Source organism: Solea solea, chromosome 2 (genome assembly GCF_958295425.1).
Source record: "Solea solea chromosome 2, fSolSol10.1, whole genome shotgun sequence".
Taxonomy (NCBI): domain Eukaryota; kingdom Metazoa; phylum Chordata; class Actinopteri; order Pleuronectiformes; family Soleidae; genus Solea; species Solea solea.
In genome coordinates, this window is record NC_081135.1 from 35,688,735 (window position 1) to 35,712,949 (window position 24,215).

General features: G+C 40.6%; 2 protein-coding genes across 6 annotated transcripts; both read right to left on the minus strand.

The window, feature by feature from the left end:
• Positions 1-182: 182 nt before the first annotated feature.
• prkag3b (protein kinase, AMP-activated, gamma 3b non-catalytic subunit) lies at positions 183-6,887 on the minus strand. 3 transcript variants are annotated; one of them, XM_058614762.1, is made up of 13 exons: positions 6,198-6,881; positions 5,783-5,846; positions 5,465-5,613; positions 5,301-5,382; positions 4,683-4,741; positions 3,994-4,039; positions 3,835-3,889; positions 3,388-3,514; positions 3,063-3,228; positions 2,923-2,960; positions 2,695-2,841; positions 2,170-2,263; positions 183-538 (listed from the first exon to the last, which is right to left on the minus strand). In XM_058614762.1, the coding sequence occupies exons 1-13, from the start codon at positions 6,213-6,215 to the stop codon at positions 516-518; spliced, it is 1,068 nt and encodes a 355-aa protein (XP_058470745.1). In that variant the 5' UTR covers positions 6,216-6,881; the 3' UTR covers positions 183-515. The 3 variants fall into 3 exon arrangements, 2 of the variants coding, with proteins under 2 accessions (XP_058470745.1, XP_058470753.1); XR_009233731.1 differs by having other exon boundaries at positions 445-538; positions 1,288-2,263; positions 6,198-6,877; XM_058614770.1 differs by lacking the exon at positions 2,170-2,263 and having other exon boundaries at positions 6,198-6,887.
• A 2,427-nt stretch (positions 6,888-9,314) lies between these two features.
• ttll4 (tubulin tyrosine ligase-like family, member 4) lies at positions 9,315-23,610 on the minus strand. Of its 3 annotated transcripts, none has more exons than XM_058614729.1 (21): positions 23,494-23,610; positions 21,218-22,403; positions 20,634-21,117; positions 19,890-20,031; positions 19,727-19,791; positions 19,181-19,241; positions 17,512-17,630; positions 17,255-17,365; positions 17,083-17,159; positions 16,365-16,559; positions 16,034-16,116; positions 15,803-15,931; positions 15,584-15,706; positions 15,285-15,383; positions 14,077-14,211; positions 13,854-13,994; positions 13,657-13,756; positions 13,295-13,505; positions 13,053-13,120; positions 12,872-12,936; positions 9,315-11,769 (listed from the first exon to the last, which is right to left on the minus strand). In XM_058614729.1, exons 2-21 carry the CDS (start codon positions 21,842-21,844, stop codon positions 11,610-11,612), a joined length of 3,195 nt encoding a protein of 1,064 aa, XP_058470712.1. In that variant the 5' UTR covers positions 21,845-22,403; positions 23,494-23,610; the 3' UTR covers positions 9,315-11,609. The 3 variants fall into 3 exon arrangements, with proteins under 3 accessions (XP_058470712.1, XP_058470720.1, XP_058470728.1); XM_058614737.1 differs by having other exon boundaries at positions 23,490-23,610; XM_058614745.1 differs by lacking the exon at positions 12,872-12,936 and having other exon boundaries at positions 11,596-11,769.
• Positions 23,611-24,215: the final 605 nt, after the last annotated feature.

Consider the following 24,215-nt stretch of genomic DNA (forward strand, 5'->3'; position numbering starts at 1 on the left):
AGCAAAGTTTGCTTTGGCTGGTTTGTCCACTCAGGCTCCTGGAGAAACAGCACCATTCGAGCCATGGGATCACTTTAGTGCATTTTTGTGCATTTGCATCATTCCGTAAGGCGACGTATTTTGGACATACAAGTGAAGTATATGGGCATTAAGTTGCGGAAAACTCACGTTGCAATTTCTGCTAATAATTCTTTATTTTTCACAGTGCTTTCACAGATTTACAAAAATGTCAATGATTTTCAATCTTTTTTCTTCTTTGACTCACTCAACAAAACACAGCTTTTTTAAAAAAACACAACAAGCTTTTAAAAAACAAAACTTAAATTTCAATTCTTTGTGGTGGTGGTGAATTTGTGGAAGTCGCTGTTTCTGCAGACACACCTATGAGCGTCTTTCCAGTACAAACACAGTCTTGTATTGACATCACAGAGAGTCTCTACTTTCCGGCTGCAAATCATGTCATTCTATAAACGCAGGAAGCCTCCATCTCATTTTTTTCTTCAGTCTTGATAGGATCAGCTCTCACACTGCAAAGTATCTGGAAAAAAAGATGAAAACGAGACGACGACTTACACCGAGGAAATTCTAATATTCATCATTTCTCACTGTCACTACACTACATCACATCAGAGCATCAATTATTGATGTTTTTACCTCAAGGAGGTTATGATTTCACCTGTGTCTGTGAAGGTGAAGGAGGTACAAGACCTGGAAGATCTGTATACATTTTGGTGCTGATTCAAATAAAGGGGCTTAAGTCTTTTAAGGGCCCTTGGTGGAGGTATGGGTCCTTCTACTTTTGTTAAATAATAATTCTATTACATGGAAACATAGCTCCCCAACACTGTGTTGGGGACCTGAATGCCAGGTAAGGAATCAGGAGTTAAAACTAGGTTCTTTTATTACAAAACCCCAAATACAAAGACATCCCTCCCTCGTCCCATTGGCTCCTTCATCAAAGCTCCGACCCAAAAACAATGGAAGTCATTGCAACCCAACTTGTCTTTTAATCAGAATTAAAAGACAAGTCAAGACAAGACGATGAATTTGTCTCCTCTCATCATTAATGTGATACTGCACTAAACAGGTCTACTGTAAAAGACAAGGTGCCTTGTTGGCGTTGGGTGTAGCCCATAAAAACAGGGTACCATAGTGTAGATGCCATTATTGCTAAGGTGCAAGCTCCTTCTTATATTATTAATTTGGAGAAACCACAGCCAGACCTTGGGAAAGTGAAGATGCAAGCTCAGACAACCAACTGCCTGCAGCTTAGTGTGGGTTTCCTACCTGTGTTGTACTGGATATGAGGAGCTGCTGGTGTGGTGGTTTCAGAGGAGGAGGAGCTGGACTATGAAGACGCTGACCAACTGATGGAAGAGGCAAGCTCGGGAGAAAGTATGGAGGGTTTGGTGTTGGACTTCGTATAGCATAGACTAGGACGGCTGACTGGTACGAAGGTTAGACGAAGCTTTGGAAGATTTGTGTGGGACTTGGCAAGGATGACACGGACTTGGTACAGGTACAGGAACTGACTGGTTTTGAAGTGAGGTTGGAGTAGAAGATGGACTATTAGATGGCACAGATTTCAGAAGAGGGAGGGCTTCAGCTTGCCCGAAAAGGCAGGTTTTAGAGGTGGTCTTAGCAGTGTCTTAGCAGGCTTGGGAATGTGGTTAATTTTGTTTGATGCTTCAGTGCAAAGTTTGAAAAGAAGTGTAAGGATGTTTGTAAGTAGACATCAATCCAAACAAGGTCTCTGATTATGTGTTTTTTGCTTTACAATGCACACAAAGCAGGATTTAGAAGAGGTGGTTAGTTTCTCAGATGTTTTCAAAGTTGATTTAGAGTAGATGGACTTTGGAGGACCAGGAGGTTCAGTGATAAGGAATACAGCTCAAAAGAACCAGGAGAAAAATGGCTGTGTTGGGACTTTGACACCAGGAAACTTCACAAGAGGAGAGGTGAAGATCCCCATTGTCTTCAGGAGGATGAAAAGGTGGATGAAGAAGAGTTTGGCAGGAAGGAGGAGGAGCATTGCTCACCAGAAGCAGCACAAAGCGTTCAAGGATTCAAAGGCAGATTGATGGGTGGACAGAAAACCAAGGGACTGACAGAGAGAGAGAGCAAGGGGCGTATGGAAGGGTTGGAGTTAGGAGTACAGTGCATCAATACCTGCAGGACTGAGGACCAGAGCTTGAAGGAGGTCAGATAAAGAAACAATCCCTCTCACCACATTGTCCTTGTCAACCAACACCAAACGATGCACCTGATGCCAGCAAATAGAAGAACAAACAAAGGACTTTCACCAGAGAGGTTGAAGAAAATGTCTGAACAAAAACAACTGCTTCAGAAAATAAAGTACATGAATAATTCCATTATAACCTTTCAACATAATTTAAATAAAGTGATCTGAGAAGGAGGTAGACTTCTCTACCTCCTCTAGGGTCTGGCCCTGAGCTGATCTAATATTCAGTGTCGGTATCAGTCCAATACTGGTCAGAATCATTGGATCTGATGTTAGTAAATTAAAAACTAAACTTCCATATGCTCTGTACACCCTACGTATTTCAACAGTATGTTTCTGAGATGGTTGGTTATTGCTGGGTGGCAAATAGATCAGCAGAAAAGCAGTTTTGAACCATCCCTGGTTTCTACAGATGGATAAAACCAGCTGAAATGAACGTATGAATGTATTACCTCTGCCTTTGCAATGCGGTCAATGATGGTCTCCAGTGTTTCATAAGGGTAACACTTGAGGACCCCTTCCACACAGCAGGCTCTGGAAGCAATGGCGTCCCTCATTGTCATGTTCAGGTTGTTGTATCTTTTCTGGGCGGCAAGATTCTGAGTAACAAACAACATGATTTTGCCATCAGCGGTTGGTTTGAGAGTTTTAGTGATGACGGAGGTGAGAAATTGACTTACAATGACGTCAAACCTCGAATACAGAGCCACCACTTTACCTGGAGAGAAACATACAGATGACAAATGCTGTGCTTTTAGTACATATTCAAAAAAATGTCAGGTGAACCGATGCACAAAATGTGAGCGTGAAACTTGGTAACCTTGTTCATTGACCACGGGCAGAGCCGACACTCTTCTCTCTACAAAAATTGTCAGAGCGTCATAAACTGAGGCTAACTCCTGGACCGTCGCAATCTCTTTGAAGGTACCAATCGCCACTTCACTGATCCGCTTTTGAAGAAACCTGGGTTTAGGAATCATAGATCCCTGGAGGAGGAGAAAATACTGAATATGATGACGTGTTTGAATTCCAGGACACAGATGGAGCCTTGAGTTCTGAGTGTCACATAGCCATAGTATACTGTAAGTAGCTCCGGATTTGGAAAAGTCTTCACTATGTGTGTGTGCGTGTGTGTGTTTGCTTACAAAAATGTGTAGGAACTTGAGGATGCGTTTGTGAGTGAGGATGTGGAGGACATTTCCTGATGCTGGGTCGATGACTGGGAGCCGGTGGATCTTATTCTTCAACAGGGAGTAGATGGCGTCAAACAGACTGAGCAGATGATAAAACTTGAGAATAGGATTTTAACAGTGACAGCAGAGCATTGTAACATGGAAGAACAAGATAGAGTATGATGGGTAGTAACTGGTCTGGCTTGGCTACAACATTACAGATAAAACCTGCTCACCAGTAACCATAAATACAATGTTTAATTTAACTTAGAGATTAAATAGAATAAAAAGATTTGTTGTTACTCTTGCATGAAACTGTCATATGTGTACTAGCCAATTCTATGGCAATTTAAATGGTATATTGCAAACTAGAATGTACAATAATAGGAAACACTGCATTATTTGTAGGGTTGTCATCACCTGGACTCAGGAGTGATGCTGATCAGTCTGTTAACTGAGTACTGCAGATAGATCTCTACGAAGAAAGAGACAAAGACACAAGTTACTCATCAGGGTCATTGTGTTTTTAACACTTGAGACATTATACAGTATATGAAGAGATTGTTGTGTTGTACAGACCTCTCCATGTCTCTATCTTGTGTTCCTCCAGCTCATAGATCTGAACCTGGTGACAAAACAGGTATTTGAGATTTAACAGTGGAAGTTCATCATCATTATCAGCCAACCATCCAAGTGACCGACCAACTGTACAATCAACCAATTGACTAACTGAGCATTCAATCAACCAGACCAACCAAGTGAATGACTGACCAACCAACATTTAACCAAATGAAACAACAGACCAGCCAATCGGCAACCCAAACGACCGACCAACCAACAGCCAATTAACCGTCCAACAAACAAACCAACCAACCAACAGACCAACCAGTCAACTAACTAGCCAAATAACCATTCAACAAACCAACCTGTCAACCGACTAACCAACCAACTAGCCTACTGACTAATCAACCAACCATTCGACCAACTGTCCAACCAGCTAATCAACCAACCAATTGGCTGACCAACTGAACAACCAATCAGGCTACTGACCAACCGGACAATCAACCAACCAGAAAGATAGCAATTTAGATTTAGAAAATTACTGTATGAAACTGAAAGTGATTCATTCACATGGTAAAATCAAAACACTATATAAAATGCTATCTTAATCATCTCTGTGACGAAAATTTAAAATGACTAGGTTAGGGATTGAAGAAAAGGCCATTGCATCATCCATAAAACACAACACATTTGAAAATGCAGCTCACCAGAGGAGATTTGTAGTACCGATGCAGAATGTTGATGAAGTCAGTGATGGTCAGCATACCTGCACAGACAACAAACATGGATTCATCAGCAGTCAGACATGTGCTACACGAGAAAACTACTTTATTCAGGTTAAAAGTCTAAGTTTAAAGGCATGCACTTGATATGCGTGTTTAAAGCGCTTGATGTTGTAATTACACGTGGAAAGCCGACACCCACACCACACCAGCTCTGCGTGGTAAGCGATGCCAACGGTGTTTTGAAACACAACACACGAGCCATGGAGTTGACCTGCTTTCTTCTAAACGATAGCACACAAACTGAATACGAAACCAGTGGTGCACAGTCATGAAAACTGAGCTTCTGCGCGTAAACGTCAGCCACGCACTTTTAACCATGGCATCTATTTGAGAAAGAGCTTAATTGTGTATTAATATGACTAAATAATATACATTATTCTTCAATAAGTTATTACCATGTGTTATTGGGGGCATCAGTTCACATGATGTGAAAGTAGGGTTTGGAAACAAATGTATTTCTTCATTTCACTTTCGCGATATTATTTATAATGATAATTTTATAATATTATAAGAGATGTTCACAGATGAATCATGGCTCACCCACAAAACACTGAAGCTTGCTGTCCCACAGCGGTGCTGCCCTCAAACCATTAGCCACCAGAGCAAAGAAGGCCTTCTTCACCTGAAGGAAAAAACAAGAATTTTCTGTTATAATAAGTAAAAATGCAGGCTTTATATGTTCATTTTAAAGTGCTTTGTCACACCTGTAGCTTTATGTCAAAGATGACCAGTTTGGAGCTGGTCGGGATGGCGTCGTAGCAGCAGTGACTCTTCATGAAGTTCATGTATACGTACGCGTCAGGGTCGGGGCCTGCAGGTGGCGCAACAGGGTGCGCCACATACGTACAGGCACCTGAAAACAGGATACAGAACAACTTTTTATACATTTCAGCATTGGCAGCAGGAAGTGGTTTTCACGATGAAGTGAAGATCCATTTCGTTTACTGCAACTCTGGAATATTATCTGCAACAGTTGGAGTTGAGAGAACATATTAGAGAATGTCAACAAACAAAATCTTTACCTCCATACATCACTGGGCGAACATCCTCCTCGTCCTCATCCTCGTCCATCTCAAACAATGGGATCTGGATGAAGAAAAATATTACCTTAGTTTACTGGATGCCCTGATTTTGTGATTTGATGTTTGGGTTTTCTGAGATTCAAAAAAGGGTTGGTCATGTTAAATTATATTCTCTTTCTAACTATTCTAACTCTTCAATTTCAAATATATATGTATATATATATATAAATATAAATATATATATAAAAACATATATGTATATATGTATATATATATATATATATATATATGTAAATATATAAATATATATAAGACCAACTTTCAGTCACATCATTCTAATCCAAATGTCAATAAACACAGAATTCGACAGACCCTGAAACCCTGAGAAATATGCACCGTCATGGAAGTGCCTTACCTCTGGAAGAAGATCCATGGCTGGAGAAAAGGTGGAGGCAAGTCTGCCTCTGTGGAGCAGCAACAAATACAGGCAAAAACCTGGAGATTAAAACTTAAGACTGGAGGACTCCAACTCTCTGTCCACCGGAAACGTCTGTGACCATCTGCTACCATGTCAGACAGAGACGTGGTGAAATAGTCCATGCATGGTGGAGAAGGCCCGAGGAAGAGAAGGAAGAACTGGGACACACAGTTAACGTCGGACAAAGGATTCACTGCAACACCAGGCAGCAAGAGACAGCTGGGTGCGAATGTCTGGGAAAGACTGAGGTCTAAATCTGGACCGTGGGGTGAGAGGCCTGTGGCATTCACAGGGAGAGGGAGAGGGAGAGGGACAGTGGGAGGGGAAAACACTAAAGACAGAAAAGGAAGAGCTACCAACACACACACACACACGTTTAATCAATGATATCTTCAAGAGCTAATGATTGACATAAAACTCAAATTACAGCCGGGGATATTTTCATACTGAAAATACACATTTGGGGTCTGGCAGATTAACTTCTGCTGCTGGAGTCACATTTTGGCAACTTTAAGCAAACTATCGTGTACAAGTTATCACATTACTCTTAACACTTAAATGTCATCACTTCCTTTAATCCCACAAATAGCACACACTGTAAGGTAACATTGACCTTTGAACTTCAGTGCCAATGTTCATACTTGCGTTTAAAGGTCCAGTGTTAGAAAGCAGTGAGAAAGCAGAGTGAAACAAATGGAGGACTCCTCCACTCATCCCCGTCCCTTTTCCTGAGCACTTAAAAGGAACTACGATTTGTTCTACGCACGGGCAAAACTGCACCAACTTCCTGTTACGAAAGCTGCTTAAGGGGTTGTGGTTTGGGTTTTGACAGGAAGCAGCCACACTTTGCACATATGTAGATCAAATCAGGTAAAGATGAGGACGACAGAAATATTGTTCTACTGTATGTACCATGGTATGTGATCAGAGTGGAGCTGAGGAATTGTGACTGGGGTGCGTGAAACGAAAATTAAACAAATAAAATAATAATAATAATAAATTAAATTGTAATATCTAGAGTCACCTTACCTCAAGCTCCATCTTAATCTAATTTTGCAATACCAGTGTATTCCCAATAATCGTGGGTGTCTTCAGATTTAAGGCTGATTTGAACAGATTTTGTCAAATTAACCTGTAGTGTGAGGGATTAACAGACACAATTTTAACGTCATCAGCCGCATCAGTCGTCCCCGATTTCAAATCGTAAGTATGTAACATGTTTGATACTCACGATATTCTTCTCCTGCCAACATAAATCTGCCTCCGTACCTGATTTTGCTCGACTTATTTATGCCACTGTATTTGTAGCGTTGGCAATAATGGTGTTACTTTGAGAGCTCAATATTTTTCTTGGTTTAAAAAGTTTGAGAACCACTGCACTAGGCTGACGAAGTGAAGTCTGAAGATATCTGATATGATCAAGGCAGGATCTTGTGAAAAGGTCAAATAAGTCCTTGTGTACTTATTTGTCATTTACAGCAAGGCGGAGATAAGATATGCAGAGCAGTGGCGCTCTCGGTGTGGACAGGCTTGCATACGACTTCTGCTGTATCCAGTGTGAGCCAAAGTGGTATTAATAATGATAATGCGAAGCTGTATTTCTGGACATACGACAGGTGTCTAGGAACTAGAAAATGCTCAAATGCTCTGCTGGGGAGAAACACAGCGTTCCACATCATTTCATCATCTCCGTTTATAAACAAAAAAGAGAGAGATATATGCAGCTTTAAGGGATTGTCGGTTCGACTGTGGCGTGTTCCAATTTCATGGGGTCAAACTATTTATAGTCCGAGAAGACTCTGGTCGACAAAGTTGACTTTACATGTAGATATAAATGTCAGTATAATAACTGACTAAAAAGTCACCAAAACCAACTTCAGTCAGGTTAATTATATGTGTTATTCTGTAAATCCAACTCATCGTCTATAAAGTCGATGCAAATGCAAACGATTTAAATCAGGCTTCCAAACGCAAATCCAGGCGATTCATGTTGTTGGTGTCAAAATGTGCTTAATCTTTACACTCATCCCCATGAGACGTCTTGTTAAATAATACTCTACACATCCAGATTAGGAGTTATAATTCTGACCCATTACACAGAGCCTTACTAATAATAGTGAATGTGAAGTCGTTGCAGGTTACAGAGCAGAGCTCAGATATTAATAGTTAACAACTATTTTCAGTGCACACACACATTCAGTTCAGTAACCGTCTGTTTCATGTGTCCTAGCAGTTCGGTCCACAGCACATATACACAGGTGTGTGTACTTGTATGGATACATATGTATAGATATTTTTGTGGAAAACTACACTTAAAATAAATCATACTACAAGTGATTAAAGCTGATTTAATTCAAATATCTGACTAAACTAAGACATTTTAGCATCAAATTTTGTAAGTAACCGTTACAAAAAAGGTATTCGGAAAACTATGAACAAGACGAAAGTTTTAAAAATATAAGTACATAAATAAAACTAAGAATAACATAAAAAAAAATTTAAAAAATACCACTCAGATGAAAATCCACATTTGCACCTCAAATAGCTTTTATTTTGAAATAATCATCCTGAGCAACACACACAGCACCCCCACCCCTTTTCTATTATATATTTAGAAACATTACAACTTGTCAAGTTAGTAAAAATATCACCATCTACACTTTACTGCACATGTAACATTTGTGATTATGTTTTACAACACCTTCAAATGCAATGAGTTAATATTTAACCTTTATAATACAAAAGTAGCCCAAAGATGTGGCCACTGAATTGATTAAGGTGGAATCTGAATCTACACCTGTTAGAAATATGTTGTTAATTTAAAAAAACAAACAAACAAACATGTAAGTATGAATGATTTTCACCAACAAAGCTGAGAGTCCATGTGGTCGTTGATTAAATTAGCCCTCAGAGTCATCATTTACAGCAGCTGATTGGACAACACAAGTTAATCGACTGCATTACCGACACTGCACAGCAGTTAAGTCATACGTTTTTGTCTGTAAACTAGTTAGCCTTCACGATTCTTGACTTCCAACAGCAGGAATGACAGGTTTACATTGTTTGCTTGGTAACAAGCACAGACACCAAACTCTAAGTACAGAGCTACATTAGCTGACGCAGCGCAAACCAAAACAGCACCATTTTGGCAGGAAGTCGCACTCACTGTTCAAATCTAAAGATGTATAAACCAGGGCAGCTTTTACACCACACCACACCGTTTATGAACAAAGTGAAGGTGGTGGATGGACATTGTGCTTCGGGGACACTAAAGCAGTTAAGGATAAGGAAACGTGTGAGAGTGGTTCCCCAAAGACTGGGTCAGGTCCCATAGATTTTCTTTCAGGTCACCCAAAACCTTCCAGTTAAGATTCATGTGTATCTGTTTTAATTAATGACATCGAAATGATTGGTTTACCAATTCAAATGACATTAGGTGTAACAGATATGGCAGTAAATTAGTCGCTACATTAAACGCACAGGCAACAGATTCCACTTAAGTAGTAAGTATTTCATATCAGGTACAGGATCCAACGTTAATCAACTTAGCTTATTTTACACACTTATATTGTGATGTAGATGAGACGAGAGAGAATGAAGCAAAAAGGTGAAGATGTCCAGTTACTGAAGGTCTAGAAAGTCAGCTTTAGATTTAAAAGTTTGCAGTGATCTTTGACGACTTTAAACAAGCATTGGTGTTGCTCATTTTTGCAGAAGCTTTTCCTGCCAACATGTCGGTGCAAACAGAACAGTGACATGATGTCCAGAGCTCTAATGACAGAAGTAATACTTTGGCTTCAAGAAGTAGACTAGAAGTGTTCTCTCCTGTCACTCCTCATCTGAATGTTCTGGAAGTTGTTTACGTTTTTTAACACGTACGAAAGAGCAAAATGTCTGGAAATTGGGTCAGGATATTTTCATACTGAAAATACACATTTGGGGTCTGGCAGATTAACTTCTGCTGCTGGAGTCACATTTTGGCAACTTTAAGCAAACTATTGTGTACAAGTTATCGCCAGAAAAGAAAATCCCTGTTTTTGTGACACTCAGTGAAAGTGTTGAGTGAAGATGCTGCAGACATTTTGACTCACCATAGAGCAACTGGCGAGCTCAGCGCATCCCTCTCTTCACGCGTCTCTAGAGCGCCCTCTTTTTTTCCGTCCTGGACTCCACTTTCAAACAAAAACACCGACACTCAAGTCTATAAAGACAAGAATGTGAAACTTGTGTGGTCAGTTGCTTTTAACGGCTTCTTAAAGTAAACATTTTAAGTTGTCACCTTAACTCTGGACCACTGTATTCCACTACAAGGTAAAAGTGGCTGTGTGTGTATGTGTATATATATACACAGACAATTCTACAACCTGCCAACACTGCTTTGTTAAACTTGTGACAAAGCCCTGCATATCTTCTTCACAGTGAGGATTAACATGTGCAGATATGACAGAGGAAATACCTCACAGCTAAATTAAAAATGGCACTTTAAAAAGCAGTACCTTGTAATTTCAGCAATAAGTCTTATGAGTTTTAAGACTTATCTGAAGCCACTGCAAAGAACTCGTCCTCTCTCACAACACCCGCCAAGCAGAACACTAAATTTCTCCAGCTCAGGTCGCAAAGGACATTTGTGCGTATGATTCTACAGTACATAGGACAAACATGACAAATTGCTGTGACTTTAAACTTCTTAAATGTGAATATTTTCTGGTTTGTGGATAAAAATTTGACATTTGAGGCTATTTTGTTACATTTTCTGGACCAAACAATTCATTCATTAACTAAGGAAATAATAAGATAATAAACTCGATGTTGGTTGCGGCCTGACAGAGCTCAGTACTCACTTCTAATTGGCATGTATAGAGTTTCCCTTAAATGGGTTAAAAAAAAAAAATGTATCACTGTTTTAATGACCGCTCTAGTCTTGTGGTGCATTTAAACCAAACACCGTCTTACTCACAACAAGTTTGGCAGCAGGATCAGCTGTGTTAACTCGAGTCGTGGCGTCTGTTCACATCCTGGTTGGGTGAGAACGCACCACTGGGACTTAAAGAGGAAAAGCCACAACACACCGATTTGATTTGAGCACTAAAAAAAAGGTTCCATCATGAAAAAGTTCCTCCACACTGCACAAAAATCACAAGGTCTTTGCTGCAGCGCTTCACTTTAATTCTGTTAAGACCAAAGTTAAATTTGAACTTCAAACTCACTGTTTGCTCTCATTAAAGTTCTCATCCAGAAGCGAGTCTCGTGGACTATAAGACGTGACTTATAAGAACACACGGGATAGAGCTAAAGAAGACCCTGAGCATCACGATGGCAAACCCGGGATCGTCAGAGCGGACCAAAGTGTTAGGGCGGCACACTGTGGCTGCAGCTGGGCTGAGGACTTGTGCAGGCACTGCTGGCAACACTGGACCCAGGACTTGGCGAGACAGGCAGGCTGGAGACGGAAGCAACTTCCCCATCGGTGTCGTCAAGGGAGCACTGACTTTGACTCACCACCACCACGCTAGACAAGAGGACAGGAGTACGTTCAACACAACCCGGATTGAATTCATTATCATTTTCACTTTTATGGGACGATCAAAGAACAATTAATTCAAACAAAGAGCATGCATTCAATTTAGAGCTGAAACGATGACTCTTATTAATCTTAATAAGAGTTATTACTATTAATCGATTACTAAATTAATCGTCAAATATTTTGATAATCAATGAATCGGTTTGAAGCTTTTTTTATTATTAAAACAAGATTTCTGATTGTTTTAGCTTCATAAATGTGAATATTTTCTTAATTTCTGTGCTTCATATAACAAAGAAATCATTTAAACTGAATCATTTTGGTTTGTGGACAAAAACAAAGACATTTGAGAATCTCATTATTCCCAGGTTTGACAAACACTGATCAAGGTTTTTTTTTAACATTTTCTGACATTATAGTAACAACATGAGAATAGTATTGTAATACCATCTTAATTCTAATGCAACTTCCAGCTGTGTATTAACAATTGCAAAAGTGTGGTAATGAGGATATAATATTACAGTAACAACAAATCATTTTCCAAAGTAATATGCATGTAATAGCTTGGAGACAGCTACAATAACTTAACGTTAAAAAATAGTCCTTTATCAGTCCTAATTCCTTCTCCGCCCGGGAAGCAATGAGGGTTGGGTAAATTGCTTAGCGGTATTCAGGGGCCCTTTTTTTGACCTGGTGGGGACTCAAACCGGCAACCCTCTGGTTAACTTTCCACTCAAATTAGAACTGATAATTTAGCAAATAATAAACCTGTATTTTATCCTATTACTATTGCTTGGTGGGTACTATGGAAACAGGATGGTATTACTTTTAATATCACTTCCCTACCATATTGTTACACTACTGCAAAGTAGTTTCCACTTTAACCAATCAGAGGCCAGAATTCCACAACGAGCCAGTCTTCACTGCACTGTCAGTGTTTAAAAGTTTAGCAAACATGTTCATGAGGTGAGGTAAGGGAACTCTAACAACAATAGGGGGAATCAAGTGAGCTAAAAGTTTGCCAGTTTAATATTTAGTTTTCTTTATTATTTTGATGCATGCCTGTGTGAGAGTGTGTGTGTGTGTGTACCTGGACTGACTATCAGGGTTTTGCTTCTGGGGTTCAAACTTGGAAATGTAGCTACACTTGGACCACTACAAAAAAAAAAAACATGGCCACAGAGGCAAAACATAAATTAAAACATAAATCAGTAATTTTCTGGTTGCAACACCACATTTATAAATCTTCCAAGCTTCATACAGTTACTTACGATATGAGCAGGATCGCTGGTTCCCAAATGGACGCCTTTCTCACAGAGAGCCTGCAGCTGACTCACACCTGCACGTACAAGACAACATTTGGTTTAGATGAACTGTTTCAGTGTTTCCTTTGCCCTTTATATGTTATCCAACCCCTAAAACACAGTGAGATGCAGCTGTGGTTTGATTTTCTACAGAAACATTTTGAGTCACTCTGTTTTAGAGCAAGAAACACACACGCGCACACACACACCTTTTGTTCTGTTGCTCCAGTGTTTCTGTTCCCACTGATCCATCAGGATGTTGAGGTATCTCGGACACTCGAAGAAGCGGAGGTAGCGGGACGACGTTGGCGATGGGAAAACTCGCTCAAAGTCTCCCAGGCGGTTCATCTCATCTTCGCTTTCTGCGAGTATACGGACATCCTCTGGAGTCAGAATGTCCATCACTGTGGAGAGGAAGCCCTGACAGAGACAGAAAGGGAAAAGTGACTAAGCTGCTGTCTTAGCAACTGTCAAATCATCACGGAGAAGAGATTGGATATTGAACAATGAGCTGCTTTCATTGCTATTAACTTCACTTTCCTTTCATGTCTGCATGTTTGTGTTTGTTTACCTGGTCAGCGCAGCGCTGCGTGACGTAAAAAGCCCGTTTAACCTTCTCGTCGGGGGACAGTTCTGGTTTGCTGGTTCTCTCCTTGCTCCCTCCACACAGACTTCAAACAAACACACACACAAATTATGTAATTTACAATGTCTGTAGGGAGATGTACGAGACTACTTCAGCATCTGAAATTAAGTTCCCCTCCCTACCTGCTGGTGGAGCTAGAGGCGCTGCTGCTGCAGGTAGCAACCACGTCTTCTCGTTGTGGAATACGAAAACCAGCCAGGTTCAGGAGATCTTTGATCATCTGACCTTTGATGGAAATGTCCAGCTCTGAGTTGGAATGGAGGCTAGACACAAAAATAAGAGTTATAGCATGGATTTTGAAAACCTCTATGTGTTTATGTGTATTTGTTTGTGTATGGGTGGTACCTTGGTGATATGTTCACTTCCAGGATCCAGGGTTTGAGGTCCTTGTCCAGCATGATGTCGAAACCGAGCAGCTCGTGGCAGCTGTACGGCGACCGGACGTTTGTCTTCAGCGAGCTGGTAACGTACGGTTCAGACCTGGCAACCAACAAAACAGGGCAAAGGCCAATTATTCCACCATTATCATTTCATTACATTTACATGCATGCGGTCATTGTTACTAGTCACAAGTTTCTGCAAAGAGGAGAATCTGCAGAGGTCCATTTAGGAGGGACTTTACATTTGTGAACTCACTTCAGGTTTTGGACTAAAACAAAATAACCTGTGATAAGAAATAAACACATCTACAGACAGATACTGACTGGCAATAAGCAAAAGGCCTTTCAATCAATAACTTCCCCACAAACACTTCAAAAAGAGATTTGTTTTCTCTTCTGAAATTCAGATCAGCTCAAATATGTGAGGTGAAGTTGCAACGTGAAGCTTCAAAACCTGTCTGAGAAGCCTATCACTATCACACTGTCTGAAGTAATTACCGTGGGATCCAGTAGAGGGTGCAGTGAGCACAGCTTGGCCTTAGATACAGTTTACAATTTATTAAAAAAACAAAAACAAAATGAGACAGAACAGAGGTTTAACTTCTTAGTTTTGTTGCGAAAACAAAGGCAAACTAAACTTTTCTCCTGAGCGGACAATCTCGACAACAAAGCATCTGAAAAGCGATGTGTGGGAGTATTTTTGTTGGGTTCTTTAATGTAGACGGGAAAGTACGAAACAAATCTGCAGATTCCACCTGAGTGAAGCAGCAGAAGAGGCAACACAGATCAACCTCGCATGACTAATAGCAAGTATAATAATAATAATAATAATAATAATAATAATGTGTGTGTAGGTGGAGAATGGGGAATGTCTAAATATCTAAATCTAAATGTGACATAATATTAACACAAACTTTAGATTTTGTTGAAGCCTAGTGTGAAAAGCTCTATATCTCTACAGCTAAATACACATGTTTTGAGGTCAATTCAAATACAAAAATACCTGATATCTGCTTTGACAACGGTGAGCGAAGTATCAGTCACCTGGGTCATACAATATTAAAAAGGTACTGACTGAGGAAACCTGATGACTAAGTGCTTCATTAGGTTGTGATGCTACAGATGTAAAAACACATAAACACTGGATCCACTGGATTAATGAGAAAAACTTACGCAATGACAGTTTTGATGACAATGTCCTTAATCTTCTCCCATATCGGAGTGGTGTCGATTCCTTGGGAACCAAGATACTGCCACAAGGCCTTCAAAGCCCTGAAAACACAAAATCACTTGTAGGCATTTGCTAATCCGAGAAGATTTGGTGCAAATTCCACCTTTAAAAAGATCTAAGTAAATAGGACACAGTGAAAGTAGGAAGACCAATTATAAACTCAGATAAAAACTCACTGAATGAATGAATGAATGAATGAATGAATGATAATTTTACAACATGAAACACATTTCTCCGTTACCATTTGTGTCCCTGGCAGGCCTTGTCATCACTGTTACTCTGGTATTCAGAGTTCTGCTTGTTGACGCTGTAGTTGGTCAGGTGGATGAACTTGTTGCTCAGAGTCTTCATGGAAGACGAATACCTTTTTAAAATAAAAGGCAAAAGTGTTGTTACTTTTACTTTACTTTAACTTTTTACTCCCCCCCCAATCATTGTAATGGCTGTGGTGAGAACTGACTTGCAGCTGGCGAATCGAACCAGCCCGTCAGTGAAGATGTAAATCCTCAGCGGGTCGTAGCACGTCACATAGACGTAGATCCTCAGGTCAAACTTGTTGCCACCGATGAGGTAGGGCTTGTGGAGGTACCTGCCAAAACAAACACACAAACACACACACAGTCAGAGCAAGAACAAGCTAAATAACTATGAAATTATGTGGTTTTAAGTTCTGGGAAAAATGGCCTTTTACCTCTGGACCAGTAAAGGTCTTTTGCGGGGCATCTGGCTCCATTTATGGATGACCTGGATCCCCGTTCCTCTGGCTGAAGCAGGCTTTTAAGAGACAATGAAATATAAATATGATACATTTTCAGTATTGTCATCTAGATTAGACCAATATAGGTTTTTCTTTAGCTGATGCCAATACTGATGATTCAAGTATCTGGTGCCTGAAACCCAAAGGTTTATTAAACTCGAGTCCTTTGTGGCAAATTTGAAATGATTCATTTGATATCTCGACAGACAAATGGAATCATTTTTCATTTACAATAAACCGACAACACTTTACTCGCAGAACGTACGGGTTTGATGATCCACTTCTGCCGGGAGCTGCCGTTCTCCCAGGCTTTGCGGAGCTGCTTGATGTCCTGAGGAAGGATGAAGGTGCGGGGGAAGAAGCTGAACTCCGGTTTCCCAAAGCGCCCCTGCATCTTGGACAGATTTCTCCACAGACGGTCCTTCCTGCCAATCTGAAACGTCCCTGGGAAGTGGTTCAACTGGGACATAAAACACACACAGACAAAGAATAAATAACGAAGGGGTTGAATAGGATTTAAAAGCCACTCAAAGATGTTTTGTACTACAGTTTTGCAGTCATGCCATTCACTCACACTTTCATACAGCACATCTATGTGCAGCGCATTTTCATACTCATATGCTGCAGGCACAGCTCTCAGGAGCAAAGTGGGGTTCAGTGTCTTGCCCAAAGACAAGTCAAGATTAGGGCAGCAACAATTATTCGAGTAATGAACTGGATTGAGTGCTTTAAACAGCACAAGCTCTCTGATTTTTCCGGTTGTTAAGGGAGAATATTTTCTGGTTTCTTTGCTGCATATAACAAAAAAATAATTAAAACTGAACAATTTTGATTTATGAACAAAAGACATGACATTTGAGAACTTCAATTCTCAAATGGTCAACATCGAAGGTGGAAAGAATTGTTAGTCGCCGCCCTATATCAGATCATTTTATTTTCACACACACTGGGAATGACAAGGGAGGGCATCTCCAGTTTTTCACCTTCTGGTGCTTTGCAAGTGTCCTGAAGCCCGCAGACCTCATGTGGTGTCCCCAGCAACCCAGCCAGTCATTACTTTCTACACAAACACAAAGAGACAAATCATCACACTTTTCTCCAACATCACCCTTCAATGCACTCACTGAAGTTGAAATACTTCTCGTGGTCACTTACTCTTGGTGATTCTGAAGTGCGACCTGGCGATGGTGTGCTTGACCACATTCGGAGTAACTGTGCTCATCTTCCATTTTAACAGTCGTCTTTGCTCCACGGGCAGCATTTCAACTGCGGAGAACGTCACGCAGGAGTTGTGAGAGTTTTATTACTATTTCCACAAGATAATTAAAATAAGATTTCAGGCAAAGTTTTCCTACTTTTATCTTTACTGTTTCATACACACACACACAAAAAGGAGACACGCTTGTCCTGACCTTTTTCATTTGCTGTGCAGAAGTACAGTGTTGGAGAGACGTGGGGGAACAAACTGGGAACCAGCGCCGGTAGCTCCTCTCGAGCATCTTCTGCCCCCAATGACATCGGCTCCTCGATACTGAGACACAAGAGAAGGAAAATGTATTAGCGACTTCAACGTGTACACTAAGTTCTCACATCTATATTCTGTATTATAATCACAACAAAAAACTGCTTTGAGTGATGTTAAATTCTGTTTATATAACAAAAAAGGTCTCAAATGATATGATGACATTTATAGGTACACTGACACAGATTCAGATTCATTGATAACAGACTTTTCATATTTATATAGTTTGGTAGTAGTTATATAGTAAATCCATTTCTTCTATTCTATGTTTACATATCTCCTCTCTCACAGCCATTTTAACGGGTCTGAGTGTCAGAAAAGTTGAGAAAATATCGATCAGCGTTTCCCCAAACCTGGAAATGATGATGTTCTCAAATGTCTTGTTTGGTCCACAAATCAGAATGATTCAGTTTGAATGATTTCTTTGTGATATGGAGCAAACAAACCAGCAAATATTCGCATTTAAGAAGCTGAAAATACGGAAAACTGATTGAACGGTTATCAAAATAGCTCAAAATTAAAAAGAGAAAGAAAATGTTCCTTCTGTAACATCTAGATCGTGTTGTCACCACAGCTCTGCTCGGCTTGTAAAGGCTAAATGAGTCAATCGAGGTCTCACAACAAGATTAAAAAGTAAAAAGCAGGAGCTGGGGTTACATTACTTCTAACTTCTAAATAACGGAAGCTGAGATCTAATCACCGGGTTGTAACAAAAGTTGGACACGGACTGAGGAGATGCTCAAATGTTCAAGTAAACAAGTCCTGTGCGTGTGTGAGTTTGGGGTTAGAGATAGAGTGCATAAATGGCTGCATACGTCATGACAAGAACAATATTATACAAAGTTGAGAAGCACAAAACATATTTAAAAAAACACAACAGTTGTGCTGGATTTGTATTCATGCAGCAAATCAGGTTTTTGCATAAAATACCACCACCCACATGAAAATGAAATAAAAACACTCACATGACGGTCATAGTAAGGAAGTAAGACGCCTTAAACGATGAGCGAAGGAACAGGCAATGACAATGTTCTTTTCCTTATAAATAAAATCCTTCCACCATTGACGGGCACATACATATACGAAAGCATTACAGCCTGATCACTTCAACTTATCTCTATACTCGACATACTATAGCTTTCAGGAGAGGGTGGAAAGCGGAAGGTGGGAGGGTGCATGTAAATGAACACATACACAAATCAGCAGGTTGGGGTAAAAACAACAAAAACAAAGTGTGAATGGTGGTCCCTATCCGGGCCCTTTTAGCAGAGAATCAATCGGCTCCAGGACTTTGGTGGGGATTTCTAACTGTTGAGGCCATTCCACTAGAGAACAATGGGACACACAATGGAGCAGATCTTTCCACCGTGCTCTGCTGCTTTCAGGCCTCAATAACAATACAGTGAGAGAGAGCGAGAGAGAGAGAGAGAGACAGATACAGAGATTCCACACCAACTGACGGATGTGGATTTTTATGCAGTAAATTTAAGGCTTAATCTTAAACACAAGTGAACAGGAATGAAAAGGAGGTCCTTGTGTGTGGAGACGGTATATCTCACCCAGAGAGGAGGCCAATGGAGGCTGTAGATGAAGTGTCATTGATGGAAGACGTGTCTGAATCTGATGAAAACAGACAGGAAACACTATTATCAACTAATTACGAGGGATGAGCCGATGATACAGCACTCTGTATTGACCCAGCACTTTCAATGAACCATGTCTAATCAGGGCGATTTTCAAAAACATTCAAATTCACAAACTTTCAAGGACTTCAAGGACCCATGTGAACCCTGATCAGTGCCAGCCGATACTGATAAAAATCAATGGATCGGATATCAGAAAAATCCAAAAGTAAATCGCACTTATCATTCAGTAAAAATATTAATAACTAGCAGCAACAGAGTTTATGCTGAGTCAGGGTGGAAGCTGTTTATTTCTTCTTTATGGGAGCAGAATTTTTGTAACAAGGGTTGAAAAATGTGATATCAAGCCAGTCTCACTAATTACCAGTCTATCACAGAAGCTTCAACATGGTGAAGTGTAAAACTGAACAATTAGTCAGCTCTAGTGAAGTGCACACTTAGCGTTTTTGCTCGACATCTTACCTTCCTCACTACACTCATCGGGAAGCTCCTCCTCAACTCCATCCACCTGCATAACAGACTCCTGTCTGGAAACAAACAACAACAATGGAAAAGAATGAAAATGTGAAGGGTCCATAAACAGAACTGAATCGATTGATTAGATAAGCAATTGGCCGTTTCTCACCCCGACGTCCCTTGACCCCCCTCTGTTGGCGAGGGGGAGGAGGAAGACAAGGACGAAGAGGAAGGCGACATGGATGCTGGCTGCCCCTGTTTGGTGAGTTGGATAGCGGAGATCTGGGTGGTCACAGAACCCACCAAGGTTCCTGCAGAAACAGAGGCCATGAGTACAACAGTCAGACCATTTCCGGTTAATGCCAGCTACTTGGCAATTAATGCCAACACTGAAGCAGGGAATTTCCTTCCTTCCTTCATTGCTTGAAAACAAGGTCTTGCTTTACACTATTTCTGAAAAATAAGTCGATATTTTGATACTTGTGATTAGAATACATAATATAATCATAGTCATTGTTTTTATAAATGTTTACATCTGCTGATGAAGGCTCCAAGAAGTAGTAGATCTGCAGCAGAGTTTGAATTACACACCTACCGTCAAAGCTGATATAGTGTAGGTTTACATTTCTTTGGTAATTCCTAGTTCTTTGCTTTCATAAGTATCATCACAGATTATATTATTAAAAAGCTAGTTTTAATTAACGGCATTACTAGACGTGGTACAATGCCCAGGTCTGCTGTATATAATCAGCTCATTTACACTTTAATAATCTCCCATCTGGAAATAATTCTCTAAAAAAAATTACCTAAAAACATCAGAGGTTCAGACTCAGTGGTCATACGACCTTTTATGCTTTCATCCTAGAGTGTCCTGTGACTGTGTCTGTTAAAGTAAACCCATGATTCCATTCACCTGGGATGACAACTGCTTGCTGCTCCTGAGAGGCATTGATCCTGGCACTGAGCACAATTGGCATGGGGCTGTTTGGAAAAGGTTTGACCTCTGGAGGAGGAGGAGGAAGAGCGGCGACTCTACGTATGGACGAGGTGCTTTCTGGCTCATCTTGACTTTGCTTACTTGTGTCTAAGGATGCGAGTGTCTGGGGTTTGCTGTTTACAGTTGCTGCCAAAACTGCTGGAGGACGACCTCTTACTTGCAGGTGACTGCGTGAGTCTGTTAGTATTGTGCGGCCGTTTTGAAACCGACTGCATTTTTTTGCTAGTTTCGCTGAATGGCACCTCCTTGAAGTAGTCGTTTCTCTTGTGGTGCTTCTTTTTTGTAATTTCGTGCTAACAGGGCTGGGGGCATCTCTTCTCAATGTTGCCCCGCGGTGTTCACCGAGAGTAAGGCATGGAGGAGGCACTGATGGCAAAGAGGAACAGTCTGTAGCCTCAAACTAGGAAGAAGAAAAAAAAGCAAAGACAATATGAGATGTAGATGAACCCAGACATTGCTGCTGTGCCTTGCCCTCCACACTAGAAAACATCAATACTCACCATCGACTTGTCAGTTTGCTGCAGAGTAGATTGTCCTTTGATGAACAGGTCTTGATTGCAAACTGACAAAAGTGGATCCAATCCAAGTGGTACATCATTTGGAGCAGCCGGGCGCCTGCTCATTGGTAAAACCTTTTCTGTTTGCTGTGATGTATCAACTTGCATGGCACTTGTTGGCGGACCATTTAACCCAACATGGCATTCTCTCTTGGTGATGGAGGAAGAGGCATTGGTCTCCATGAAGCTATAGCCGGCCTGCTTCAGTCCTGTTGGCAGTGCCTGGTTTAGGATCTGAATACCATTTGTAAGTTGTGGCAGGGTTGGAGACCCATCTGGCACAGCGGTGACTTGGCTCTGGGTGTTGCTTTTATATTTGCCCCCGTCCTCCCTAACAGAGGCCTCGGAGGGGGCAACTGTTGTCTGCCTCAAGGTGGAAGAGGCAAAATTTGAAAGAGGAGGTTTGGCTTGGTCCTTGGAAAGCTGTAGAGAAGTCTGACCAAAAGGCATCTTAGTGGCCACAAGTGCCTTGGCATGTGTATTAACAGAAGCTGTAGTGGTGGAACTCTGTGCATTAGAGCAGGCCTGTGACTTACCCCCACCCCAGGGGGAGGACTGGTTGGTGGGCATAGCACCACCACAATAAAGATGTGGCTATATGTGTGGGGCTGTTTCTAGGTGAGGGTCTCAATTGGAGATTTTAGGAATTAACAGTCAGTGAGAAGCTCTTTAGGAGGAGAATATTGTCAAAATGTCAGCTCCAGCTAAATGGAGTTGCACATTTTCTGCTGGCCACTGTAGATGGACTACAAGTTCTTGGTGAATCCAGACCAACAGCACTCATAACTGCCACCAGAGATGCAGTGACGGCAGTGCAAAACTTCCACCAGGACACAGTTAGATTCTGGTAGCAATGCCGGAATGTAATCCTTCACATGAGGCTCAGACAGGCAGGCACGTGAGGTTTAATTGTATCCTAAGGCAAAGTGGTCGCACTGAATAGACTGATATGAGGCCAGTGATGGGTCAATAAGCCTTGTTGATGCAGATTTAGCCAGGTGCTGTTATTTTCCTTTACTACCTCAAGGACGAAATGTTGAACCTCAGGCTGTAGAGTCCATCGATTACTCCCATCCTCCTCCTCAGTTGCTTCGCAGGGTATTTAAACTGTCAGCTTTCCCTGGTGAAGCTACACAAGAACAGAATCAAAGTCAGTCTGAGAGGATCCAGTCAGTCTCCTGATGGAGAATGTCATCATTAAGTTATATGCTCTCTATTATATTGATTGGACAAACCAATGATCTGTTCTAATATTATGGCTATAAATACACACACACACACACACACACACAATACTTTTATTCTGTGTCATCTTTTAACTTATTTGTATTGTATTTGGTGTGAGTGTTTGTCTTTTATATTATTGTGTCTTTTACTTATTATTCTGTACTGAACTTTGGTCCAAAAGCAATGTGACAACCATTTTTGAAGAAGAAAAGCAAAAACATTAGTTAAACAAATATTCAAAGCACATTTAACACTTCATCATTAACTTCTACTAAGGATTATTTCATGACTTGTTTGGTCTGTAAAATGTCTGGAAATGATGTTCTCAAATATCTTGTTTTGTCCAAAAACCAAAACACTCAAACCTTGCAGCCTTACTTCTATTATCACAACATGACTTAAAAGTGCACTACAAAGAATGTATAAATAACGTTTCTATTATTTAAACCACAAAAAAATATGTATAATATGAAAAGTAGTAAATGAGTTATAAAAAAATCGACATAGCCAGTTAGGTACAGCGTGTTTCTAATCGAACCATTATATATATATTATCAGTAATTTTCCACTTTTTCAACTGCGTCTTTTCTCCATTCTGTGCTTATGTCAGTGTGTCAGAAAGAGCGAGTTTTCACGCGTGTGTGCGACATGCCGCCACACACTTTAGCTTAGCTTTGGCTAACAGACCTAACTTTGACTAACAATGCTGTTGTCGAGTTCTATTCTTTGACACTGTCGTTAGTTCGGTCAGGTCTGACTTTGACCCACATTTGGAGAAAAACAGTGTCATCCACATCCCCGCGGTTTCAATCACCACGAGCTAGCAGCTAACTCCGTGTCTCTTTCTGCTGCGCAGTCCGTCCAGTGAGCGTTAGCTTGACAACAACAAGCGAACACACAAACACTGTTGCCGGGGGGTTTCTGCTTGACCAACGGTGTCCGAGTGTAAAGACACAGCTGTGATGTCGGTTTATTAAAATACTCATACCTACTTTGTTCTCCGAGGTGTCCTTAACATCTTGTGTCGCTGTTTTGGCGAACAGCTCCACGTTTCTTACGGGTTTCTAATACTGAGTGTAGGCGTTAGCTGTGCAGACCGAGTGACACATCAGAGCCGAAGATCGTCTATTGGAGCCGACTGTCCCGGTGGGCTCCGGGACCAGAGCTCCCCTTCTGGTTAAGAGCTAAAACTGCACCACCAACATTCAATGATGTTAAATCTTATTCTTGTGGTCTTTACATTTACTGGCGACATTTACTAATTACACACAGCTTTTTGTGTTTTTAATAACATATTTCACAATAACTTAATAATAATTAATGTAGTACCATTATCCACATAAAAATAAACAAAAATACTATAATACTACTATTTTTTGGGGAAAACTTTGAATCTGGCTCAAAATTACTCACTTTTATTCTATTTTTTTCTGAGTTTTTTCACCACAAATAAAGGGCCAATGCAACCAATAAAATGCAAAAATGCAGTTTTCCCTTACCAGACAGTGTTTACAGTGCCTCTTTCTGCATATTCATGACAGTACTATTTGAGGGACAGTAGCCCAAACTCCTAAAAAGGGGCAATTACAATCAGTAAAATGCAGTTTTCACGTCCACTTAAACCGATTAAATCTTGTGTGGTGTTTGACGATCGACCTCAACTGGTGCTTTTGCTGTTTTGCCAATGACTTATAATACAGTATTTTGTAAGTCC